General features: G+C 40.5%; 1 protein-coding gene across 1 annotated transcript in view; it reads left to right on the top strand.

Annotated features, from left to right (window-relative positions):
- SH3GL3 (SH3 domain containing GRB2 like 3, endophilin A3) overlaps positions 1-27,636 on the top strand; it is a 144,111-nt gene that overhangs the window by 61,249 nt on the left and 55,226 nt on the right. The window contains exon 2 of the mRNA XM_065871420.1: positions 26,477-26,545. Within this exon, the coding sequence (XP_065727492.1) occupies positions 26,477-26,545 (69 nt within the window). The remainder of the gene's footprint in view (positions 1-26,476; positions 26,546-27,636) is intronic.

The raw sequence follows: 27,636 nt of genomic DNA on the forward strand, positions 1-27,636 counted from the left end.
ACCCAGACAAAATCACGTTACTAATTTTTTTTTCTTATCTTGACGTTACTAAAACAACAGGTTTGCTTTCCTTCAATTAATCATCATGCTTTTCTTTTCTATTATTGCCATATAGCAACTGTATGATGAGAATTTTTTTTTAAATCTTCTTAACTTCACTGAAGGTCAGGAGATCACAGGCCAGGAGATCACATGGTTCGAGATATTATGATTATTTCCTTGCTATCATTAAAGACCAAATTTTACTGGACTGTTATTGGAGAAAAGTGTCACTAATAGAAATTCAAACAATATCCTTAACGTGTCCACAAATTATTTCAGTGACCCTTCAGTACATTTTGTGCGGGCAGTTATGGGCCAGGAGGCCTACTATTCCGTATGTACTGTGCTATTTTGTGCGGGCAGTTATGGGCCAGGAGGCCTACTATTCCGTATGTACTGTGCTAGTGCTGGGGATGCCATCATGAGTAGGATGGACAAGGTCCTTTTCCCAAGGATCTCACAGGACACTGCAGGAGGCTGGTGGACAGTGCAGCGTGATAAGTGCTGTGTTAGCACTTGCTGTGTTCAGGGGACCTGCAGGAGAGTCACCCAACTATGTCTCAGGGTCAGGCCGGACATCCTAGTGACACCTGAGCTGAGCCATGAAGCAATCATTAGGGGTTAGCTAGATGGGAGAAGGCTTCCAAGGGAATGGGAATAGCACGTACCAAGGCTGGAAAGAACAGGATGCTTCGAGGGCCTAAAAATTTAGGAATGGAGGCATGTGTAATGCTTATCAAGAGTGGCAGAGAATGAGGCTGGAGAGCCATGAGGCGGCCAGATCACAGAGGGTGTGGTACACTGTGTTAAGGAGTATGCGTTGGTTTTTTTAAAAAATTAATTAACTTATTTTTGGCTGCGTTGGGTCTTCATTGCTGCTCACAGGCTTTTTCTAGTTGCGGTGAGCAGGGGCTACTCTTCGTTGTGGTGCACGGGCTTCTCATTGCGATGGCTTCTCTTGTTGCGGAGCACAGGCTTTAAGTGCATGGGCTTCAGTAGTTGTGGCACATGGGCTCAGTAGTTGTGGCTTGCGGCCTCTAGAGCACAGGCTCAGTAGTTGTGGTGCACGGGCCTAGTTGCTCCACGGCATGTGGGATCTTCCTGGACCAGGGCTCGAACCCGTGGGCTCGAACCCACTGCATTGGCAGGTGGATTCTCAGCCACTGTGCCACCAGGGAAGCCCCAAGTATGTGTTTTATTTTAAAGGCAACAGGGAGCTGCTGAATCGGTGTGGGGAATGACATTATTCATTTGACATTTTGGATACCTCCCTGGCAGCAGTGTGGAGGAGGGATTAGAGGAGCCCATCTGGGAGGCACTTAGAGTAGTTCAGGGTTGAGATGATGGTGGCCTGAACTGAGGCTGTGTTAATGGAAATGGAGAGAAGGAAATGGAATCAAGAGATATTTGGGATGTATAGGACTTGGTGGCTGGTGAATTGGGGGTGGGGAGGGGAGGACTGTGTGTAGGATGAGAGAAAGAAATTACAAAGGTAATTAAGGAGTGTCCAGGGAGGAAGGGGAAGAAACTTAGGTCCCACAGGCCAAGAAAAGAGGTACTTTGAGAAGGAGGTTGGTCAATAGAGTCAACATGCCTAGAGAGCCCATGTAAGTTAAGAGCTAAGATTTATTTTGAGGGTTCAGAAATTAAAAGGTCATTGGTGAGAGCAGTTTGAATGGAGCCAGTTAAGGTGTATCAATTATAAGGGACATCAATTAGGAATGAGTCTGGCTGCAAGTAACTGTAGCTGCATGCAGATCTGGGCTTATTTTACTCATATATCCCAAAGTGCAGAGGTAGGAGGCTATTAGTGTGTGTTCAACAGCTTAATGTATCTCTGCAGTTCTTGAAGCCTTTTCTTTACAGTCTCAAGTTGGATGTGCAGCCTGATACATCACGGTCATTTCAGAGGGACCCTTCCCAGAAATCCCCCAGACGACTTCTACTTGGGTCTCATTGGCCATAGTGAGTCACATGACTACAGTAGTTGTGAGGAATGCTAGGAGAACAAGGGATGGGACTACCACTTCTGGAAGAGTGATCTTGCCTGGACTGGGCACATTGCCATCTGAGCAAAATCCGGGAGCCTTCTCAGGCAAATCGGTGGTGGGAAGGAGTACATACAGAGGTTGAGAATCTGGAAACTGAATCCCTTAAAACTGTCCACGCGCAGTCTCCACAAGTTCCCAAGTTTGAAGACTACTGCCTTAAATCATGTAACACAGCCTCAATCCAGCCATTGGAATTTCCAGGTCCACGTGATTATCAAAACTCGAGTGATGACTGGAGTTAATCTTCTCCCTTCCCCAGCTGGGGCAGGACTCAGGCAGGCCATGCCATCGAGGACAGTTTGTGCTTGCATTTTTCTCTCATTGAGTTGCCTGCCCTAGAGAAGCTGGCCCCTGGGGTTTGGAGTGTGGGGTGGGAGGAGGGGAAAGCGGGGCAGGGAAGCTTCTACTTGTTTGGTGACTGTGCAGGTGACTCTTCTTGGGTCCTGGTAGGTATTCAGAGCTGACTTCTTCACAGGTGCTTCATTTCCTCCTGGGCCTCTCTGGTTAACATTTGCTTGATTGGCGCAATGAATGCACTTTAAAAATTTCTCGTGGCACTAAACTTCCTTTTTAGGATCCTCTTGAGGAGGGTCCCCTTCATACCTAGGGCCCTACTTCTAGTCCCTGGGTTTTCTGACCTTTGATCTGCCCTGAGTTTGGGGGTGCAGTTACTTCTCAGAGCAGCAGTATCTCTCTTCTTCTCTCTCTCTTCCTCCTATTAACCAAAAGACTCTGGTCCTTTGCTTCTTTCTATATATTTCAAAAAAATTCACAGACCTGTTGACCTGATTGTCCAACTTATAGGGGCTCCACGTAGACCAAGAAAAACGAATGAGGAAAAAACACTTGACTTTATAAAGTAGATAGTAAATTTTTTTCTAACATGAAGACTCCCAAAAATAAATGAGTCTGAAAAAAGTTACCAAAACTTCATCTCTCAGACTTTCCTTAGCAGCATTAAACAATGAATTTGCAATGTCTCCAAAGTACTGAGGAGGGAATAGATTAACACCCAAATACTATATTTAGCTTGGTGCCTAGAGGTCAGAATGCAAAGTTCTCTTCTCTGGGGGTGGTTGCAGATATATATGTATAACCTATTGTTACTTTTGTAAAGTGATGGGGAATAGGGGGAACCATTGCTTCTCAATTTTTATAATTAAGTCAAAATTTTAGTAAGATTTGGTAATATTTTATATTTTTCATTTTTTTTCAATTTTATAAAGTACCATCTATATAAAAGAAAAAGGCTATCACAGGTCAAGCCTTGATTCTACAATTTTTAATTTAAAACAAGGGATCCCTGCTTATTCATTTAAAAAAACTCAGGTATATCATCTGTGTTAGAACTCTCTTTAGACTGGTATTTATTGGTGAGCATTAGGAATAAAACATTCTCAGTGTCAACTTCCTACCTCCTTTTTTTTTTGCAGTATGTCGGCCTCTCACTGTTGTGGCCTCTCCCGTTGCGGAGCACGGGCTCCGGACGCACAGGCTCAGCAGCTATGGCTCACGGGCCCAGCCGCTCCGCGGCATGTGGGATCTTCCTGGACCAGGGCACGAACCCACGTCCCCTGCATCGGCAGGCGGACTCTCAACCACCGTGCCACCAGGGAAGCCCCTCTACCTCCTTTTGAAGGTGATGAAATTTTCCTAGGATGGCTTAAGGAGAATGAAATACATTTTCTTTGCTAAATTGGGTCTTATAATTTCAAGCTCATTTTATCATTTTCTCATCTGATCTTTTGTAACTTGCCTTGAGCTACTTGACGCTTAGCAGATCTTTGCCTACCTAGCTCAATGAAAAGGGTACCCAACAGGACAAATCCCACAATGGAAGAAAGGAAAAGAGTAACTCCTCCCAAATCCCAGTGAAACCTTGGGTTCCCACGCTGTCCTGTCTGGCCTGCATGCACGAGTGGGTTCTGGGAACAAAGTTTCCCAGAAGGAGTGTGACTTTCATGATTAATTGCGTTCCCTGAAAGACTCTGCCTTAACCATGCAGGGTCTTCTACAAAGAAAATTTTACATTTTGCTATGAAAGGATCAAACAGATAATACCAGTTAGAATCAAATTTTTTGAAAGGTCAGATTCATAGAAGTCTTCAACTAATAATTATTGACTTGAGTACATGTTGGCAAACTTTTAAAGAAACGTAAAGAAGTTTATGGGGAAAAATGTTAACCTCATCTATCAACCCTAATTGAAAACGGCCAGAGGAATATGAAAATGGATGGAAGCCAGCATTAGGGCTGAAAATTAGAGAAGTCTTCACCCACATGCCACCAATTTGGAGGAAGTTCTGCCCGATATAGTGCAAACTGCAGGAGGCTACCTTGGCCACATCACAGGTATCCTTTTTTCAGAAAAAGCTAGGGTGTGCAAAAAGTAAGTAGAAGAGATTCAACTAGTCCCCACCGTCAGTAATAACCTCCAGTTTCCAGGCATGAGAGCTGAGAGGGGTCCGCCTCTGTGCAGACTGGGAATATTTACTCTACTTGTAACCCCTTTTCCCAAAGTGGATCCACAATTCAGAATCAGCTTCTGCAGGAAGCCCAAGGCCAAGCTGGGCCTGAGGACAGCAGGCCTTCCTGATGCAGTGGTGGGGCATCCAGAAGGTAGGTGTCTGGGTCAAGAGAGGTTTGGGTCAAACCTCTTTCTGCTTCTCAATTTTTTTTTTTGTCTGTAGATTCTAGGACATTTCCTCAACTCTGTCTTCTCAATAAGCAATTCGTATTTCAGTTGTGTCCATGAAATGCTCACACTTTTTTATTAAGCTTTTTTCCCCTTCTGACGGCTCCTTTTTCGTTATAGCTTTTTCTTGTTTTATGCATGCAGTATCTTCTCAAGTGTATCTGTGAGCATTAATGAGAACTTCTAGAAGTTCCCCTCTATACCTTGATTCTCTCTGTTTTCTTTGGATCATTTTAAAGTTTCATCTTTGATGTTTGCTCTCATGCTCCTAGTTTTCCTCAAATTTCTGTGATTCCTGGTTGTCAGACAATGAGGATAAAGGACTGGGCCTGGCTCAGTAGGTAGGTAGCTTGCTTAGGTTTTTTGTTTCCCTAAGAGTCTTAGGGAAACACTGAAAGGAGTGGGTGTATGGGTGGGTGTGGGGACTGGTGGATTTTACAATAGGGTGAGTGGCCATGGGGGACAAGACAGGGAGGTTGTTGGGATGTTTGGAAGGTTCTCTGGCTTCTCTGAGATTTTCACACCCACTCTGGGGCCCATCTCTTTAGAGTGTGGGTGCAGGACACACACTCTAGCTGCTTGTTGGTCAGTTGATAATATTAATGGTTAATATTTAATGGGGCTTAACAGTGTCAGATGCTGTTCTAAATGCTTTCCATATATTAACCCTAATATATGGGTTATAACCCATGTATATCTAATAGCCCTTATATCTCTACATTTTGCGGATAAGGAATTGGAGGCACAGAGAGCTTCAGTGATTTGCCCAGTTACTTCTCTAATCAGCAGTAGGGCAGGGGTTTGAACTAAAATAGAGTAACTGCAGAACCTGCCCTCAGAAATAGATGTGGGAACAGGGATGGGGCTGGAGGGTTTCCACTGATCCTTGTTGCTTTCTATATAGTTATTTTATCAAGTCTCCTGATGAGTCCCTGGGGGCTCACTCTGTTTTTTCTGTGTTCACTTTATTTAGATTTGGAATTTCTCTGTATTAATTTTTATCTTGGGAGCAGTTTTCTACCTTGTCCATATTGGTCTATTTCTTCAGTTCTCTGATCCCATCTGCTTTCTGTCTTCTAGGAATTTCTCACCATTTCTGATCTGCTGCTGGCACCCTTTTTGTTTTTCAGCACTGTTATGGATGTGTCATACGCCTCTCTCTCTTTCTCTCTCTGTCTTGATATCTATATATATATATACACACACACACACACACACACACACACACACACACACATATATATATTCAGGTTTATTTAAAGGTATTTGGTACAGTGGAGAGAAAGATATGTGTATTCAAGCCACCATCTTGATTCAATGTCTGCAGTATTTTCTATATGTATTTATCTATCTACTTTCTCTTCTTGACATTAATTAATTTCTTCATCCTGCTGCTGTAATGATTAAACTTGAAGTGACATTTAGGGTACAGGGAACACAGTCATCATATAATAACCCCCAGGCTTTTTGTTCTTTTGAATATAGATTATTTAATTTTGTATGGTTTAGTCACAATTCTACTGAACAGAGACTTCAAGACATGGATAATCAGACATGAACTTTATTTCTACTATTCAGACAAAGGAGGAAAAAGTGGACCAGCATTGTTTGTTAAGCTTCCTTGTAGGCAAATAAATCATGATAATATGATATATGCAAATATTGACAACACTAAATGCAGGGCTCATGGGAGGGTGAATTAAGCATTTTCTTATTGAAATAAAATATATATACAGGGAACTGACAGATCATACATACATAGCTTGATGTATTTTAACAACATGAACACATCCACAAAACCAGTTCCCAATATAGAACATGACCAGCTCCCTGGAAGGCTCTCTGGTAACCCATAATTAAAGGTAACCACTACATTTACTTCTATCATCATGGGTTAGTTTTTCCTGTTTTTAAGTTTTATGTGAATGGAATAATACAGTATGTTTACTTTTATTTTTGAACTTTATATAATTAGAATCACACAGCATGAGCTTCTTTCACTCAATGTTATATCTGAAATGTACCCATGTTGTTGCATGTGGCAGGTGTATCTTTTTAAATTGCCGTACAGTATTGCATTATAGAAATAGCCATGATGTAGTTTTCATTCTACTCCTAATAGACCTTTGAGTTGTTACCAGTTTTGGGTTATCATGAATAATGCTGCTTGTACATGAATTTTGGTGTGCATATGAAGACTTTCTGCTGGGTGTTTACCTAGGAACGGAATTACTGAGTCTTAGGGTATGGCTCTTTATATATTCAGTTTTAGTAGATTCTGCCAAACTGTTTTCCAAAGTAGTTGTACCAATGTATACTCCCACCAACAGTGTATGAGTGTTCCAGTTGCTCCATTAATCGCTGGAAGCATTTGTATTGTTGTTTTAAAATAATTTTAGCCATTCTGGTAGAGATGTATTGGCATCTCACTGAGGTTTAATTTGTATTTCTGTGATGGTAATGAGGTGAAAGTATTTCCACTGCTTTTTATCTATTTGGATATCCCCTTTTTGTGAAGTTGCCTCCACAAGGCTTTTGCCTATTCTAAAAAATATTGAGTGTGTTGCTTTTCTTTTAATGTAGGAATTCTTTTAAATATCTGAATGTGTATTTTTGTCAGATAAATGTATTGAAAATATCTTCTACACTGTGGCTTGATGTTCCACTCTCTAGTCTTCTCTTATTTTTGATGAATTTTGACATATCAATCTTTTTCTTTATATATAGTTAGTATTTGGGGAACTGGTTGAGAGATCTCTTATCCCAAGGTTATGTTCATGCTTAGAATCTTTAGCTTTACCTTTGACGTTTATTTTAAGATCAGTGAGGGATTGTTTTTGATGTATGGCATGTGGTAGGGATCCTAAATTACTTTTAAAAATATAAGGGAATTCTGAAATCAAAGAGTTTGAGAACTGATGACTTATAGAGCTGTTCTCCTCTAAGAACACCTGTAGTTACATCACACAAACTTAGATATATCTGTATATTTGGTATTATTTATTTAAAAATATTTTCTAACACCCATCATGATTTCATCTTTGATTTGGGTTATTTAGATGTGTTGCTTAATTTCCAAATATTTGGAAAATTTTCAGGTATTGATTTCCATATTAATATCACTGTAGTCAGAGAACATATTCTGAATGGTTTTAGACTTTGAAATTGTTGGAGACATGCTTTATGATTCAGCATATGGTCCGTTTTGGTAAATGTTCCATGTTTACTTGAAAACAATCTTTATTCTGTCATGTTTGCTGCAATTTTCTACAAAAGTAAATTAGATTATTTAAGTCAAGCATTTTCTTGATGGTTTCCTTGGCTGTGCAGAAACTTTTTAGTTTAATGTAGTGCCATTTGTTTATTTTTGCTTTTGCTTTCCTTGCCTTAGGAGTCATATCTAGAAATATATTGCTAAGGCCAGTGTCCAAGAGTGTATTGCCTATGTTTTCTTCTAGGAGTTTCATGGTTTCAGGTCTTGCATTAAAGTCCTTATTCCATTTTGAGTTCATTTTTGTGTATGGTGTGAGATAGTGGTTTAATTTCTTTTTTGTGTGTCTGTCCAGTTTTCCCAACACCATTTATTGAAATGATTATCTTTTCTCCACTGTATACTCTATGCTCCTTTGTCTCATATTAGTTGTCTATGTATGCGTGGCTTTATTTCTGGGCTCTCAATTCTGTTCCACTGATCTATGTATCTCTTTTTCTGCCAGTACCATGCTGTTTTGATTACTGTGGCTTTGTAATATAGTTTAAAATCAGGGCATGTGATACCTCCAGCTTTGTTCTTTTTCCTCAAGATTGCTTTGGCTATTTGGGGTCTTTTGTGATTCCATATAAATTTTAGAAATTTTCATTCTATTTCTGTGAAAAATGTCCTTGGGATTTTTATAGGGATTGCATTGAATCTGTAGATTGCTTTAGGCAATATGAACATTTTAACAATGTTAATTCTTCCAATCCATGAGTACAGAATATCATTCCATTTATTTGTGTCTTCTTCAGTTTCTTCTTCAAGTCTTACAGTTTTCAGTGTACATATCTTTCACCTCCTTGGTTAAATTTATTCCTAGGTATTTTTGTTGCTGTTGTTGCGATTGTAAATGGGATTGTTTTCTGTGTATTTTTTTAACATCTTTACTGGAGTATAATTGCTTTACAATGTTGTGTTAGTTTCTGCTGTATAACAAAGTGAATCAGCTATATGTATGCATATATCCCCATATCCCCTCCCTCTTGCATCTCCCTCCCACCCTCCCTATCCCACCTGTCTAGGTGGTCAAAAAGCACTGAGCTGATCTTCCTGTGCTATGCAGCTGCTTCCCACTGGCTATCTATTTTACATTTGGTAGTGTATATATGTCAATGCTACTCTCTCACTTTCTCCCAGCTTACCCTTTCCCCCTCTTCCCCGTGTCCTCAAGTCCATTCTCTATGTCTGCGCCTTAATATCTGTCCTGCCCCAGGTTCATCAGAACCATTTTTTTCTTTCTATCTTTTTTTTTTAGATTCCATATATATGTGTTAGCATATGGTTTTTGTTTTTCTCTTTCTGACTTACTTCACTTTGTATGACAGACTCTAGATCCATCCACCTCACTACAAATAACTCAATTTCGTTTCTTTTTATGGCTGAGTAATATTCCATTGTATATATGTGCCACATCTTCTTTATCCATTCATCTGTTGATGGACACTTAGATTGCTTCCATGTCCTGGCTATTGTAAATAGAGCTGCAATGAACATTGTGGTACATGACTCTTTGAATTATGGTTTTCTCAGGGTATATGCCCAGTGGTGGGATTGTTGGGTCATATGGTAGTTCTATTTTTGGTTCTTTAAGGAACCTCCATACCGTTCTCCATAGTGGCTGTATCAATTTACATTCCCACCAACAGTGCAAGAGGGTTCCCTTTTCTCCACACCTTCTCCAGAATTTATAGTTTGTAGATTTTTTTTTTTTTTTTTTTTTTTTTTTTTTTAATGCGTTACGCGGGCCTCTCACTGTCGTGGCCTCTCCCGTTGCGGAGGACAGGCTCCGGACGCGCAGGCCCAGCGGCCATGGCTCACGGGCCCAGCCGCTCCGCGGCATGTGGGATCCTCCCAGACCGGGGCACGAACCCGTGTCCCCTGCATCGGCAGGCGGACTCTCAACCACTGCGCCACCAGGGAAGCCCTGTAGATTTTTTGATTATGGCCATTCTGACCAGTGTGAGGTAATACCTCATTGTAGTTTTGATTTGCATTTCTCTAATGATTAGTGATGTTGAGCATCCTTTCATGTGTTTTTTGGCAATCTGTATATCTTCTTTAGAGAAACGTCTATTTAGGTCTTCTATCCATTTTGGGATTATGTTGTTTGTTTTGTTGATATTGAGCTACATGAGCTGCTTGTATATTTTGGAGATTAATCCTTTATCAGTTGCTTCGTTTGCAGATATTTTCTCCCATTATGAGGGTTGTCTTTTCATCTTCTTTATGGTTTCCTTTGCTGTGCAAAAGCTTTTATGTTTCATTAGGTCCCATTTGTTTATTTTTTAAATTTCCATTTCTCTAGGAGGTGGGTCAAAAAGGATCTTGCTGGGATTTATGTCATAGTGTTCTGCCTATGTTTTCCTTTAAGAGTTTTAAAGTGTCTGGCCTTACATTTAGGTCTTTAATTCATTTAGAGTTTATTTTTGTGTATGTTGTTAGGAAGTGCTCTACTTTCATTCCTTTACATGTAGCTGTCCAGTTTTCCCAGCACCACTTATTGAAGGAGCTGTCTTTTCTCTATTGTATATTCTTTCTTCCTTTATCAAAGATAAGGTGACCATATGTGTGTGGGCTTATCTCTGGGCTTTCTATCTTATTCCATTGATCTATATTTCTGCTTTTGTGCCAGTACCATACTGTCTTCATGACTGTAGCTTTGTAGTATAGTCTGAAGTCAGGGAGTCTGATTCCTCCAGCTCCGTTTTTCTTTCTCAAGATTACTTTGGCTATTCGGGGTCTTTTGTGTTTCCATACAAATTGTGAAATTTTTTGTTCTAGTTCTGTGAAGAATGCCATTGGCAGTTTGATAGGGATTGCATTGAATCTGTAGATTGCTTTGGATAGTATACTCATTTTCACAATGTTGATTCTTCCAATCCAAGAAAATGGTATATCTCTCCATCTGTTTGTATTGTCTTTAATTTCTTTCATCAGTGTCATTGTTTTCTGCATACAGGTCTTTTGTCTCCCTAGGTAGGTTTATCCCTAGGTATTTTATTCTTCTTGTTGCAATGGTAAATGGAAGTGTTTCCTTAATTTCTCTTTCAGATTTTTCCTCGTTAGTGTATAAGAATGCAAGAGATTTCTGTGCATTAATTTTGTATCCTGAAACTTTACCAAATTCATTGATTAGCTCTAGTAGTTTTCTGGTGGTATCTTTAGGATTCTCTATGTATAGTATTATGGTACCTGCAGACTGACAGTTTTACTTCTTCTTTTCTGATTTGGATTCCTTTTATTCCTTTTTCTTCTCTGATTGCTGTAGCTACAACTTCCAAAACTGTGTTGAATAATAATGGTGAGAGTGGGCAACCTTGTCTTGTTCCTGATCTTAGAGGAAATGGTTTCAGTTTTTCACCATTGAGAATTATGTTTGCTGTGGGTTTGTCATATATGGCCTTTGTTATGTTGAGGTAGGTTCCTTCTATGCCTACTTTCTGGAGAGTTTTTATCATACATCAGTGTTGAATTTTGTCAAAAACTTTTTCTGCACCTATTGAGATGATCATATGGGTTTTCTCCTCCAATTTGTTAATATGCTGTATCATGTTGATTGATTTGCATATATTGAAGAATCCTTGCATTCCTGGGATAAACTCCACTTGATCATGGTGTATGATCCCTTTAATGTGCTGTTGGATTCTGTTTGCTGGTATTTTGAGGATTTTTGCATCTATGTTCATTAGTGTTATTGACCTCTAGTTTTCTTTCTTTGTGACATCTTTGTCTGGTTTTCGTATCAGGGTGATGGTGGCCTTGTAGAATGAATTTGGGAGTGTTCCTCCCTCTGCTGTATTTTGGAAGAGTTGGAGAAGGATAGGTGTTAGATCTTCTCTAAATGTTTGATAGAATTTGCCTGTGAAGCCATCTGGCCCTGGGCTTTTGTTTGTTGGAAGATTTTTAATCACAGTCTCAATTTCAGTGCTTGTGATTGGTCTGTTTATATTTTCTATTTCTTCCTGGTTCAGTCTTGGAAGGTTGTGCTTTTCTAAGAATTTGTCCAGGCTTCCAGGTTGTCCATTTTATTGGCATACAGTTGCTTGTGTAATCTTGCTTGCCTGTGTAATCTCTCATGATCCTTTTCATTTCTGCAGTGTCAGTTGTAACTTCTCTTTTTTCATTTCTAATTCTGTTGATTTGTCTTCTCCCTTTTTTTCTTGATGAGTCTGGCTAATGGTTTATCAATTCTGTTTATCTTCTCAAAGAACCAGCTTTTAGTTTTATTGATCTTTGCTATCATTTTCTTCATTTCTTTTTCATTTATTTCTGATCTGATCTTTATGATTTCTTTCCTTCTGCTAACTTGGGGTTTTTTTTGTTCTTCTTTCTCTAATTGCTTTAGGTGTAAGGTTAGGTTGTTTATTTGAGATGTTTCTTGTTTCTTGAAGTAAGATTGTATTGCTATAAACTTCCCTCAGTACTGCTTTTGCTGCATCCCATAGGTTTTGGGTCGTTGTGTTTTCATTGTCATTTGTTTCTAGGTATGTTTTGATTTCCTCTTTGATTTCTTCAGTGATCTCTTGGTTATTTAGTAGCATATTGGTTTTTTTTTTTCTTTCTTTCTTTTTTTTGTTTTTTGTGGTATGCGGACCTCTCACTGTTGTGGCCTCTTCCGTTGTGGAGCACAGGCTCTGGAAGCGCAGGCTCAGCGGCCATGGCTCACGGGCCTAGCCACTCCGTGGCATGTGGGATCTTCCTGCACCGGGGCACAAACCCGTGTCCCCTGCATCAGCAGGTGGACTCTCAACCACTGCGCCACCAGGGAAGCCCAGTAGCGTATTGTTTAATCTCCATGTGTTTGTAATTTTTACAGTTTTTTCCCTGTAATTGATATCTCATAACGTTGTGGTTGGAAAAGATACTTGATACTATTTCAATTTTCTTAAATTTACCAAGGCTTGATTTGTGACCCAAGATGTGATCTCTCCTGGAGAATGTTCCATGAGCACTTGAGAAGAAAGTGTATTCTGTTGATTTTGGATGGAATGTCTTATAAATATCAATTAAATCCATCTTGTTTAATGTGTCATCTAAAGCTTGTGTTTCCTTATTTATTTTCATTTTGGATGATCTGTCCTTTGGGGAAACTGGGGTGTTAAAGACCCCTATTGTGTTACTCTCAATTTCCCCTTTTATGGCTGTTAGAGTTTGCCTTATGTATTGAGGTACTCCTATGTTGGGTGCATAAATATTTACAATTGTTATATCTTCTTCTTGGATTGATCCCTTGATCATTATGTAGTGTCCTTCTTTGTCTCTTGTAATAGTCTTTATTTTAAATTCTGTTTTGTACTCCAGCTTTCTTTTGATTTCCACTTGCCTGGAATACCTGTTTCCTTCTCCTCACTTTCAGTCTGTATGTGGCCCTAGATCTGACGTGGGTCTCTTGTAGACAGCATATATATGACTCTTATTTTTGTATCCATTCAGCAAGCCTGTGTCTTTTGGTTGGAGCATTTAATCCATTTACATTTAAGGTAATTATCGATATGTATGTTCCTATTCCCATTTTCTTAATTGTTTGGGTTTTTTACTGTAGGTCTTTTCCTTGTCTTGTTTTTTCTGCCTAAAGAAGTTCCTTTAGCATTTGTTGTAAAGCTGGTTTGGTGGTGCTGAATTCTCTTAAATTTGCTTGTCTGTTAAGGTTTTAATTTCTCTGTCAAATCTGAATGAGATCCTTGCCGGTAGAGTAATCTTGGTTGTAGCTTTTTCCCTTTCATCACTTTAAACATGTCCTGCTACTCCCTTCTGGCTTGCAGAGTTTCTGCTGAAAAATCAGCTATTAACCTTATGGGGATTCCCTTGTATGTTATTTGTTGCTTTTCCCTTGCTGCTTTTAAGATTTTTTCTTTGTATTTAATTTTTGATAGTTTGTTTAATATGCGTCTTGGCATGTTTCTCCTTGGATTTATCCTGTACGGGACTCTCTGTGCTTCCTGGACTTGATTGATTATTTCCTTTCCCATGTTAGGGAACTTTTCAACTGTAGTCTCTTTAAATATTTTCTCAGACCCTTTCTTTTTCTCTTCTTCTTCTGGGACCCCTATAATTCAAATGTTGGTGTGTTTAATGTTGTCCCATAGGTCTCTGAGATTGTCCTCAGTTCTTTTCATTCTTTTTTCTTTACTCTGCTCTGCGGTAGTTATTTCCACTGTTTTATCTTCCAGGTCACTTACCTGTTCTTGTGCCTCAGTTATTCTGCTGCTGATTCCTTCTAGAGAATTTTTAATTTCATTTATTGGATTGTTCATCATTGTTTGTTTGCTCTATAGTTCTATAAGGGCCTTGTTAAATGTTTCTTCTGTTTTCTCCATTCTAGTTCCAAGATTTGGGATCATGTTTACTATCATTACTCTGAATTCTTTTTCAGGTAGACTGCCTATTTCCTCATTTGTTTAGTCTGGTGGCTTTTTACCTTGCTCCTTCATCTGCTGTGAATTTCTCTGTCTTCTCATTTTGCTTAGGCTGCAGGTTCATAGTTCCCGTTGTTTTTGGTGTCTGACCCCAGTGAGTGAGGTTGGCTCAGTGGTTTGTGTAGGCTTCCTGGTGGAGGGGACTGGTGCCTGTGTTCTGGTGGGTGGGGCTGGATCTTGTCTTTCTGGTGGGCAGGGCTGCGTCTGGTGGTGTGTTTTGGGGCGTCTGTGAACTTAGTATGATTTTAGACAGCCTCTTTGCTAACGGGTGAGGTTGTGTTCCTGTCTTACTAGTTGTTTGGCATGGGGCGTCCAGCACTGGAGCCTGCTGGCCGTTGGCTGGAACTGGGTCTTAGTGTTGAGACAGAGATATCTGGAAGAGCTCTAGCCTATTGATATTATGTGGGGCTGGGAGGTCTCTGGTGGTCCAGTGTCCTGAACTCAGCTCTCCCACCTCAGAGGCTCAGGCCTGACACCAGGCTGGAGCACCAAGACCCTTTCAACCACACGGCTGAGAAGAAAAGGGAGAGAAAAAGAAAGAAAAAAATTCATGTAAAAAAAAAATAAATAAAAAAGAGAGCAACCAAACCAGTAAACAAATCCACCAATTATAAAAAGCACTAAAAACTAAACTAAGATAAACTAAGATAAACATAAATATCAGAAACAAATCAGTCACAGACAGCAAACCCCAAGTCTACAATTGCTCCCAAAGTTCACTGGGACTGTCCGTTGTCTATTCAGGTATTCCACAGATGCAGGGTACATACATCAGGTTGATGGTGGAGATTTAACCCACTGCTCCTGAGGCTGTTGATTGTGGGGATTTAATCTGCTGCTCCTGAGACTGCTGGGAGAGATTTCTCTTTCTCTTCTTTGTTCACACAGCTCCCAGGGTTCAGCTTTGGTTTTGGCCCCATCTCTGCATGTAGGTCTCCCTCAGGCATCTGTTCCTGCCCAGACTGGAGGGGTTTAAAGCAGCGGCTGATTAGGGGGCTCTGGCTCACTCAGGCTGTGGGGAGGGATGGGTACGGTAGTCATAATTGGAATGTGCGGTGAGCCTGTGGTGGTAGAGGCCGCTGTGACGTTGCAACAGCCTGAGGCACCCTGTGTATTCTCCCGGGGAAGTTGTCCCTGGATCACAGGGCCCTGGCAGTGGCGGGCTGCACAGGCTTCCGGTGGGGAGTGTGGATAGTGACCCATGCTTGCACACAGGATTCTTGGTGGCTGCAGCAACAGTGTTAGCGTTCTCTCTTGGACCCATCTCTTGGGTCCAAGCTGATAGCCACGGCTCATGCCCGTCTCTGGAGCTCGTTGAGGCAGTGCTCTGCCTTCTGTGGGCAGACGGGGAAGGAATCCTCTCTCCTCATGCACCCCAAAACAATGGTCTCTTGCCTCTTCGGCAGGTCCAGACTTTTTCCCGGACTCCCTCCCGCTAGCTGTGGGGCACTAGCTCCCTCAGGCTGTCTCCACGCAGCCCACCCCAGTCCTCTCCCTGGGGTCTGACCTCCAAAGCCAGACCCTCAGCTCCCAGCCCCCACCCGCCCCAGCAGGTGAGCAGACAAGCTTCTCAGGCTGATGAGTGCTGGCTGGAACCGATCCTCTGTGCGGGAATCTATCCGCTTTGCCCTCTGCACCCCTGTTGCTGAGCTCTCCTCCATGGCTCCAAAGCTTCCCCCCACCGCCCACCCACCATGTCCGCCAATGAAGGGGCTTCCTAGTGTGTGGAAACTTTTCCTCCTTCGCAGCTCCCTCACAGAGGTACAGGTCCCATCCCTATTCTTTTGTCTCTGTTTTTTCTTTTCTCTTTTGCCCTACCAAAGTATATGGGGATTTTCTTGCCTTTTGGGAAGTCTGAGGTCTTCTGCCAGCATTCAGGAGGTGTTCTGTAGGAGTTGTTCCACAGGTAGATGTATTTCTGATGTATTTGTGGGGAGGAAGGTGATCTCCACGTCTTACTCCTCTGCCATCTTGAAGGTCCCCTGGGATTGTTTTCTTAATTTCTTTTTCTGTTGGCTTGTGGTTAGCATATAGAAACACAACAGTCTTTTTTATGTTGATTATATACCCTGCAACTTTACTGTGTTTGTTTATTATTTCTAATAGTTTTTATGTGAAATCTTTAGGGTTTTCTATATATAAAATTGTGGCATCCACAAATTGTGACAGTTTGACTTCTTCCTTTCCAATATGGATGCCATTTATTTCTTTTCTTTGCCTAATTGCTCTGGTTAGGCCTTCAATACCATGTTGAATGAGAGTGGGGAGAGTGGGCATCCTTGTCTTGATCCTAATTTAGAGGGATAGCTTTCCATTTTTGACAACTCAGTATGATGTTAGCTGTGGGTTTATTAATCATAGCTATCTTAAAGATAGTTTTGATGTCAGTATTGGGATTGCCTATTGGATTTTCTTTTTCTTAATTTTCAGTTGTTTGGTTCGGTCTTCTGGCATGCTAGATGATTTTTTATTTTAATGGCAGATACTATACGTGAAGATTTCCTCCAGAGAGAAATTTTATTCTGGCACATAATGAGGGTAAAGGTCAAGAATCTTGATGCAAACAGGGATTGTAATGATTCAAGTTTACATATCAGGCTTTGTGAGGGCATGTCTCTTTCTACCTTGCAGTTAGTCCTGGGCCTTAGGCCTTCAGGGTTTGAACCCAAAACCCATTTACTGAGGTTCCTCGTTATTGGGCATCGTGAGCTCTAATTTTGTCTCTTGATCACTGTGATAATGCAGAAATCTCCGCTTAGATCTTTAGCCTTCTAGCAGCCTCTTAGTACTGGTAGCTTAGCATCTTGCTTTGTGCATATGCAGCTTAAGAATTATCAAAAGCCTTGAGAGGAAATTGCACAGAACCTGTCGGGTTTACTTCTTTATGTCTCCTTATTTTCCTGGAATTTTGGCCTCTTCTATCCTGGTTTCCTAGGTTGCAGCACACTTCAATTTTCCTCTCCCCAGCCCAGTGAGACTGCTGCAGGTTCTAGGCTAACGCTTTCTGTTCAGATTTTTTACATCGTGTGTTGCAAGGCAGGAATTTCCCCAAAGGGGAAAAGCAGCTGTGAATGCATGGCTCTTCTCGGTGCATTTCCCTTCTTCATGATTTTGGCCCCTCAGATCCTGATTGCCTTGGTTGCTCTCTGAAGCCTTCAGAGATTTAAAAAAATTTTATATTTTGACATAATTTTAAACTTACAGAAAAGTTGCAAAACTAGTACAGAGAGCTCACAAATACCTTGTGCTCATCTCCTAATGTTAACAACTTACAAGTCTCCTTAATTATTTATATTTATACTTGAGTAGTGCCATATTTTCCAAGCTGATAAGAGCAGAGCATAGCTACTAAATGGTTGAAAGAAGGAAAAAAAAAAAAAGGAACTAGTAGAGAAGGTGAAATTTTTGTTTCAGGACTTCTCAAAATCTCCACTGAGATTTTTCCTTGTATGAGACATCTCCCATGACCACATAAGGTTGGGAAATGCTCTATCTTATATGCACCCCCTTGGAAATCTGCAATGCCCATTTACATTTTAAAGTCTCGAAAAAGTGTTTTAGTAAAGAAATCTGCTTAATTTTGTTTATCCCCATGTTTCCAAACTTGTATGGTGAAAGAGCTGTTCTTTTGTCTGACCTTTACTCATACCCTGTGCCGCTAGTGTTTTGTGGAACACATATTGGAAAATACAGTTCTAGAGCACATTCTAAAATCCTGAGCTATAAAATTTGCTTTTTTACATTTTCTCCTAGGTTCTGGCTTTCTTGCTGTTTACTTTCTTGCTTCATAAAAGGGTAGAAGGTAGAGAAGCCAAGGTCTTTGAAAACAGATTTTTGCACAAGAATAAAGCCAAGGCTGTGTTAACATTTACCACTAAAACCCCAGCACATCTAGATGAAAAGCCAAATGCAAAAGCTCCATGTCCCCCAAATAAATTTCTTTTACATCACTGCTTGATTGTAGTCTTTGAAAATGGTTTTTATTTTCCTGTTATTGACAAAATTGGAGCCTACCAAGAAGTAGATGGTGAATGAAGATTTATCTCTGATTATAGCAACCCGCAATCCTGGGATAGGTCTAATTTGCAGCATAATCCTCTTTCTCACCAGGGGAAGACCACACGAGACACATTCCCTTAGTTATGTGTATTTTAGATTCGCAAGTTCCATCTAGTAAGCCCAGGTCAGAGGCAGTGTTTGGGCATGGAGAAGCTGAATAGGTGAGGGCAACTTGTGTTTAAAGTTGAAGAAGATAGGAGAGTTTTAGAGTGAAATTTGGACACTATTCCCCAGTCTACCTCTTCATCTTGTGTGTGTCCCGTCTTATCTCCCAGTGGATCTCCTTGTCCACCTTCTGGTTCCCCTGCAGTGTATTCTCCCATGGACCATTCAAGTAATATTCCTGAAATGCAGACCCAGTCATATCACTCACCTGCTTAAAAATCCATTGCCCACAGGATTGAATTCAGCCTCATAATCTGACCTCTGCCTATATGCTTGTATGTTCATTTTCATTTGGGGTCAGATTTCCATTTTCATTATCTTTATTGTATTGTTATGCTGTTTCCTAAGTGCCTTCATATATATATATATTTTTTTAAATTAATTTATTTATTTTTGGCCGCTTTGGGTCTTCGTTGCTGTGTGCGGGCTTTCTCTAGTTGCAGCGAGCGGGGGCTACTCTTCCTTGCGGTGTGCGGGCTTCTCATTGCAGTGTCTTCTCATTGCAGAGCCCGGGCTCTAGGCGCGCGGGCTTCAGTAGTTGTGGCACCTGGGCTCAGTACTTGTGGCTCACGGGCTCTAGAGCGCCGGCTCAGTAGTGTGGCCCATGGGCTTAGTTGCTCCGCGGCATGTGGATCTTCCCAGACCAGGGCTCAAACCCGTGTCCCCTGCGTTGGCAGGCAGATTCATAACGACTACGCCACCAGGGAAGCCCATATATATATGTATATTTCAATAAGGTATGCCTTTGCCTATGCTATTCTCTCTGCCAGAAATGCCACTTCTTCTCTAGTCTCCTTGGTGCACTCCATATATTCTTCTAGGCTCATTTCTGGAAATTTCTTGGCATCTTTTCATCCATTTAATTTGCTTTCTTGCACCTGAGTTTGAACAGCAAATTCTGCATCTCTATTATCTGCATCTCATTGTGTTGTGGGCATTTAATTTTGCTTCTCAATGGGCCTGTAAGTGGCTGGAATGTAGATTGATTGATCTTTGTATCTCTAGCGTATTGACCTAGTTGGTAGACTTTCAGATATTTGTTGAATTAGATTGAATGATATGTGTCAGTTTGAAACACTGAGGTGTTTTTTTAAAAAAATGAATTTTTTAAAAAATACAGTAATACAGTGCTTTCTCAACACTGCTTTCGCTGCATCTCTTTGAAACTCATCGTAATTTAGGACTGAATTCTAAAATTTTATACCTACATAGTTATTTATATTGTAGATTTCTAATTTAATTGCATTATGGTTAAAAATATGTTCTTTGTGGTACTGACTGATTTGTGACCTAGTAAATGGTCAGTGTTTCTGATGTTCTATCTATACTTGCAGAGACTCTACATTGTCTGTTTATTGACCGGAGGGATTTATGTATTCGTGCATATTTGATTAGGGTTATTAATTTGATCATTCAAACCATCTATATCCCTTCCAAGTTTTTTTTTTTTTAAATCTGTCAGTTTTCTGATAGAGTTGTGTTAAAATCCCCATAATGATTGTGGATTTGTTAGTTTCAGTTATTTCTTTCAGTTTTTGCTTTACTTTTTTTTTTTTTCTGAAGTTATGCTGTTAGGTGGACTATATTATAACAGAACTTTGGTGGATTGCTCCTTTTATTATTAGGTTAAGTCTCTATCCTTATTAATGCTTTGCCTTAAAGTCTTTTTTGTTTGATATTATTGTTGTCCGGGTTTAGTTTGATTGGTATTTTCCTAGTATGTATAATTTATCTGTTTTCACTCTTTCTGTGCGTTGTGTTTTAGGTGTGTCTCTTAAAAGCTTTATATAGCTGGATTTAAAAAATCTACTCTATTAATTATCCTTTCATGGGTTGAATTGAATTGATTTACATAGGTAATGATTACTAATTTATTTGGACTTCTGATTACTGTCTTATTTTGTAGTTTCCACTGGTCATCTTTTATGTTCCCCTCCATATCCTTTGCCTTTGTTTTCTTTTGGATTGGAAAGCACTGATTTTCCAAATGTGCTGGTATGGATACTATGTTATAACCCACATAGTATTATATGTATATTATTTTTTTGTGCTTTTAGTAGCTACCATTAATTATATAAAGCAGATACTTCTCATACATTATTATAACAGTGTTACATTTATGCCCATTTCCCACCTCCTCCTGAACACAGACAAACCTTAGCCTGTTCAAAATATCCACTGAGGGCTTCCCTGGTGGCGCAGTGGTTGAGAGCCCGCCTGCCGATGCAGGGGACGCGGGTTCGTGCCCCGGTCTGGGAGGATCCCACATGCCGCGGAGCAGCTGGGCCCGTGAGCCATGGCCGCTGAGCCTGCGTGTCCGGAGCCTGTGCTCTGCAACGGGAGAGGCCACAACAGTGAGAGGCCCGCGTACTGCAAAAAAAAAAAAATATATATCCACTGAACACCCTTCCCACTCCTTGTGTTATTATTGCTTAAGGATTTAATTTTACCTTTTGCTTGTTTGTTTTTTAATCAATAGTTACATTTACCACCATACTTTTTCAGTTCCTGTTCTCACCATTGTTTCTTGTGATCCATACTTTCCATTTTGGTTCAATTTTTATTTCCTTGATGAAGTATTTTAGCATTACTTTTATTAGTGACTGTGATAGTCTGTATATATCTTTATTTTGTTCTCTTTATTAAACAACAGTTTAGGGAGACATAAACTTCTAGATTTTCACTTACTTCTTCTCAGCACTTTGAAGCTTTACCTCCATTGTATCCTGGTGTCTATTCTTGCCAAAGAGAAATCTGTCATTTTTACTGTTGCTTTGGTTGTTTGTTTTTCCCCCTGTGGTAGTTTTAGAAATTTTTATTCTTGAGATCTTGATGTGTCTAGGTATGAGTTAATATTTACCTTACTTAGCACTTGAGTGCACTTTCAAACTGTAGACTCATATCTTCCTTTAATTGTAGGAAAAAAAGAGCTATTAAGTCAAAATATTGATTCTCTCATATGATGTCCTTTTTTCTGGAATGCTTATCAGGTATCTCTTGGAGCCTCTCACTTATGCTCCATATTCATTGACATTTCATATTAAAAAAGTAAGACTTCTTTGTCCTTTAAAATGTTTTGTTCTTTGATGAGTTTCCTTAGTAATATTTTCCAGTTTACCAGTTCTCTCTCTGATTATGCCCAGTCTGGAGTTTATATCATCTCTTGAATTTTTCATTTTCATGACTATCTATTTTTTTATTTTCAAGATTTCTAATTTTTTAGAGCTATTTAAGACCCCCTCCTTTTGTGTAATTACTTGCTCTTTATTAATAGAAGTTATTCCTTCACTTATCATATTGGTAGTGTCTAAACATATAAAGTCTTTGTCAGATTGTTTCATAAAAGTATTTTCACCAGGAGTAAATTCATGTTGTGATCTGTGATTTTGTTGGCTATCTTACTTGATGTTATATTGATTCATGGGCCTTAGAATTTAGATTTAGAGGCTAACTTTTAATTGGGGAGGGGGTCTTTTTGTCACTTGTAATCCCTCTGTGCACCCTTCTATCTAGTGGTTGTGATTTCTTCCACCTCGCTTCCTAAGGCCCAGATGCTGAATGATGGTTTCTGCTCTATGGTGATATTGGGGATATCTCAATCTAGCCACAGAGCTGGTGAGGGGTGGAGGTGGTGACTTGATTGGTTCTTTACTCTCCAGTCTCCATGAGCCTGCAGATTCCCAAACATACTAACCTCAGACAGTGGTTTGCATCTGGATATTTTTTCCAGCCTCCTTTTCCTGCCCATCCCCTGGCTTTGAGCAGGGCTTGATTCCAGGTTCTTGTCTCATGGACCACTTTAGATCCCTTTTTACCCAAAAGGAACCAGACTGCTGGCTGCCAGAGCCTGTGGCAGACAAGAAGCTCAGCAAGAGTGAGGCTTCAACCCTGCTCGCCATATTGTGTTTCTGTTCCTTTTCTTGTCCATACAAAAACTTTATTCTCTTTTTAAGCATTGCTTATCTTTTTGCTTTTCTCTTTTGATACTTAATCTTTCATTGCTATGTATTGAGAACATAGGCCATGTATCATAGTTGAGTTTATCTAGTCATTTTGACCAGAAGTAGAAGCTTCAGTATTTATATATAGTTTCCAACACTTAAAAGAAATAGGACTGCAGTTTCTGTAACTCTGGAATGAGGTCAGGAGCCCTGTAGTGATCACCCCTGTTTTTCTTATCTTTATGTCTCCCTATCACATAGTAGATGCTCAACAATATTTCTTGAATGATGAAGAATTAAATATCAAGTGGTCTAAAGAGCTAATATCATGCGACTTTTTTTTTTTTTTTTTTTTTTTGCGGTACGCGGGCCTTTCACTGTCGTGGCCTCTCCCGTTGCGGAGCACAGGCTCCAGACGTGCAGGCTCAGCAGCCATGGCTCATGGGCCCAGCCACTCCGTGGCATGTGGGATCTTCCCGGACCAGGGCACGAACCCATGTCCCCTGCATCGGCAGGTGGACTCTCAACCACTGCGCCACCAGGGAAGCCCCATGCGTCTATTTATGCTTACTTTTCAAAACAGCTGAACATCACTGGGGAATTCAGGAAAAACAGAGGAATGATCATGACTCTTAACCATGACTCCTGTTGAAAAAAATCCCATATTGGTGTCTTCTTCCAAATAAGAAACAACTATTAATCTCATTAGTTTCTGTTCTTAAAAGTGGGAGCACTCCTTCTATTAGACACTCTGATTTCTAAAAATAGAGCAAGTATAACCTGAACCAGTGAGAACTGATTCAGGCTGGGTAAGTTTCAGGTCTAACTCTCAATACTAGAAGGATTTTCAAAGGGATATTTTAAAACAAGGATATATGCATGGGCTTCTGTGGTTCCAGTAGCCCTCTGAAATTGTATCAGTCAGTTTTGCTGTGTAACAAACTGCCCCCAAACAGTGACTTAAAACCCATTTATTTAGTTCACAACTCTGTAGGTCAGCAATTTGAGCAGGGATTTACTGGGTGGGTCTGTTGGTCTGGCTGATCTTAGCTGGGCTCAGGCTCACTGACCTCTTGGTGGTCAGTGGTCAGGTGAGCTGTGGTTTTGGTGCTCTGGGATGGCTCAGCTGGGATGGCTATCTCTGTTCCAAGTGGTCTTTCATTCTCTAGCAGGCAAGCTCAGGCTTATTCACATGGAGATGGTCACAGTGGACCTCAGAGAGTGAGCAGAAGTATCTACCAAGTCTCTTTATAGCTGTAATGCATCTATAAGGTCCAAAGTCAATATTCACACAGGGTTGTTTACATTCTATTCAATTGACCAAAGCAAGTTATGGGTGGAGAAATAAAATCCATATCTTGATGGGAGGAACTGCAAAGCATTATGGCCATTTTTGCAATTTGCCATGCAACAGAACGTGGAGGGTTTTTCCTCAGGTGTGGTTGTGTAATTTTCAGAAAATTACCTCCAAAGTTAAGAACCAATATTTTAAATGATTTCACTACTGAACAAAAAGAGATTTGGGGGACTTAATTGATGGATATCTGTTTCAAACACTGCTTGGTGTATGGCAATGGGATTCTCAATTGTTCTTGTTGAAGGTTACCCCTGGTATCAAGGCATTAGAATAATCCTCTCTGACTTCAGTACTGAGCCTGAAAACAAAAACTGTTGTCTTAGTGTATCTGTCAGCTTCTGTTGAGTAACAAAGTGCTCCACCATTTAGTGGTCTAGAACAATGACCATGTAAATGACCCATGCTTCCATGGGTCAGCAGATTAAGCTGGTATCAGCTGGGCTTTCACAGTGTCTGCAGTCAGCTGCAGGTCAAACTAAAGAGCTCTGGTTTGGGGAATTAACTGGTTGTCCTGACTGAAGGTGTTGGGACCACTTGTCTCTCACCACCTAGCAAATTATCTCAGGCTGTTCACATGGTGGCAGCAGGGTTTCAAGAGAACGAGTGAAAGCACACAAGATCTTGTAGGGCCTAGGCTTGTTTTTAATGGGTCAAAACAAGTCACATGCCCAGCTCGATTCATTAAGGTGGAAATAGACTCCAGCTCTGTCTAGGAGGGATGGCAAAGACATAGACACAAGGAAGATGGGGAGTTGTAGCCTTTTTTTGGTAATCTTTCATCTCTCTTCAAGTAATTCCCTCTCACACCTCAAATTTAAGTTAAATACTGTCTGCATGTATATTCTTCCTATTAAACAGTAACACTGTGTGTCTGATAGTAGTAGTGTAAGTAGTAGCAGAAAACCACACTTAACATTTAAAACAACCTACAATTTTTTTTTACCATTAATTGGTGGTACCCACCTCCCTTTACTACTGAGTTTTATATTCATATAAGTATTTTAAAGGTGTAAACAAATCCTGTAGATGTGTACTTTTCTAAAGAAAGTGACTTAACATATTTTCTACTGCTCATCCAGTCTCCTTGTTTTCTAATCCAACCCACACTGGAGCCAAAGTTGGTTTTCTAAAAGGTTTCCCAACTGCATTGTTTGATGCAGAAACTCTAGGGACTTCTCAATCATATTCTTTACCTTGGCATTTGAGAATCTGTGTGGTCTGGCCTCTGCCTACCTTTCAGCTTTTATTTTCCTTCATTCTCCCTTGAGTACCATTCATTACAGTTAAACCAAATTTCTTGCTGTTTCTTGAGTACACTTGGTCCTATATCAGTAGTTCTCAACTGTCCAGAGACATTGTTGGTTTTCACAAAGGGGTTGTGTGTGCTGCCGGTCTCTAGTAGGTAGAGGCCAGGGATGCTGTTAAACATCCTACAATGCACAGGACAGTCTCCTCAGCAAAGAATTATCTGATATAAGTATCAGAGTGCCAAGGCTGAGACACTGCCCTACGAATTGCTGCCTCTGGGTCGTTTTTCATGCTGCCTCACACCAGAAGGCCTTCCTTCAGTCCTGCCCGTTGAAATGTCCCCTGTCCTTAAAAAGCCAGTTCAGATGCCAAGCCTTCTAGGAAACAAGTCCTGGATGGATCCCACCCTTACCTTTTACACTGTAGGTTCGCAGAATCCTTTCTATGAATCACTGAAACGCTTATCACTTAAGATGTTTACAATAATTTGTGTTCCGTACTATTATTTTGTATTCTTATTGTTTCTCCCTTGTATTTTATAAGTTTATTTATTTATTTTTGGCTGTGTTGGGTCTTCGTGGCTGCACGCGGGCTTTCTCTAGTTGCAGCGAGCCGGGGCTACTCTTCGTTGCGGTGCGCGGGCTTCTCGTTGCGGTGGCTTCTCTTGTTGCGGCGCCTGGGTTCTAGGCGCGTGGGCTTCAGTAGCTGTGGTGTGTGGGCTCAGTAGTTGTGACTTGCGGGCTCAGTAGTTGTGGCTCTCGGGCTCTAGAGTGCAGGCTCAGTAGCTGTGGCGCACGAGCTTAGCTGTTCCACGGCATGTGGGATCTTCCCGGACCAGGGCTCGAACCCGTGTCCCCTGCATTGGCAGGTGGATTCTTAAGCACTGTGCCACCAGGGAAGCCCTCTCCCTTGTAATTTAGTTGACTGTTGGTATATGAACTCTTTTGCTGAACTGTGGGTTCCTGGATGACCAGGATTAATCTTATTTATGTTTCTACTAGAGCAACTACCATGTGTTTTACATATAGTAGGTGCATAATAAATATCTGTTGAATGAGTGAGGAATGTGTATCTTCCCATGTTCTTAGCTATGGTTACTCCTTCCAACAGTTTTCTTAAATGACTTAATTCAAAAAAATCCAACAAGCTGAACCTGAGTTTTTTTGTTTTTGTTTGTAATAATTTGGGTAAAATACTATGATAACAAATGATTGTACAGTACAATTACTTGTGTTTATTTCTACAGCTGTTTAGTGAAAAAATAAGTGGCGTTGAAGGAACGAAACTAGATGATGAATTTCTTGACATGGAAAGGGTAAGAGAACATTTTAATGTAAATTATCTTATAAATTTGACTTTCATTGTGATGTGATATATACTGATACTGTAAAGGATATTAGAGTGGGGATCTAGGATGTTTGAATTCAGGTGTGGATTATGGAATCCAAAAGGCAGTTCTTTCATACTTCAAGATCCAAATAAAGACCCTGGACCTTGGGAGATGGGATATTGGCTAACTGGTTCCCTCTGGTGGACAAGAGTCAGAATGCTCAAAAGATGGTCCATCTTGGCAAACAGTGTAGGCCAAAGTGATTGTGATTTAATATCTTGGAGAGTCGAAATGTATTACTGGGAGGAGGCTCTTCGAATATATAAATATTGATTTAATGTGTGGAAGACTCTGACCCTGTTCCCACGTGTTTCAGCAGCTGCATAACAAGTAAGTTTTATCCACTGGAACCAACCATGTCAATCAACTTGGATAAGCTGGTTTCAGAGTTTCCTGACGGGTGACACAAGGATGATAATATGTGCTCTGCTTGCCTCATGTGGATGTTTTGAGAATTATGCAGAAAAATTAACGTGTATGAAAGCATTTAAAAAATACAATGAGCACGTCACAGACGTGATTGTTAACACATGACAAAGGAAGACTGTAGAGTCTCGGTCCCTGAACAAGCTTCCTGGTCAACTGTGTGAAGTAGTTTAGATGGAGGCAGAAATGGGACCATCACTAATTATCAGCTTCCTCAGGTCCTTTCCCCTTTGTTTTGGGACCTTTAAACATAGCCTAGTTTTAATAATTAGAGTCCCCAGGTGAGAGAGGGCAGAGAGAAAGCAAAGCATCTTTCCTCAGGTGTAACATGGACGATACAGGCTATAGCAGGTAGTAGAGCTTTCAGCAGATTCTGGGGAAGAAAGTCCAGCCCCAGACTGTGCCTTGGGGGTGTAGGGGTTACTGTCTTCAGGATACCCTGGATCTGGCCACACTGTCCTCCAGGGAGCTTCTTATTTTCTGGGTGAGCACAATTAATTTTCTAGAAATGTTAAGGCCTTGATAGAAAGCTTATTTTGTTTTGCTTTTGGAAAAAGTTAGTTTCTGAAGATTGAAAAACATAGAACATT

Source organism: Phocoena phocoena, chromosome 2 (assembly GCF_963924675.1).
Source record: "Phocoena phocoena chromosome 2, mPhoPho1.1, whole genome shotgun sequence".
Lineage (NCBI taxonomy): Eukaryota > Metazoa > Chordata > Mammalia > Artiodactyla > Phocoenidae > Phocoena > Phocoena phocoena.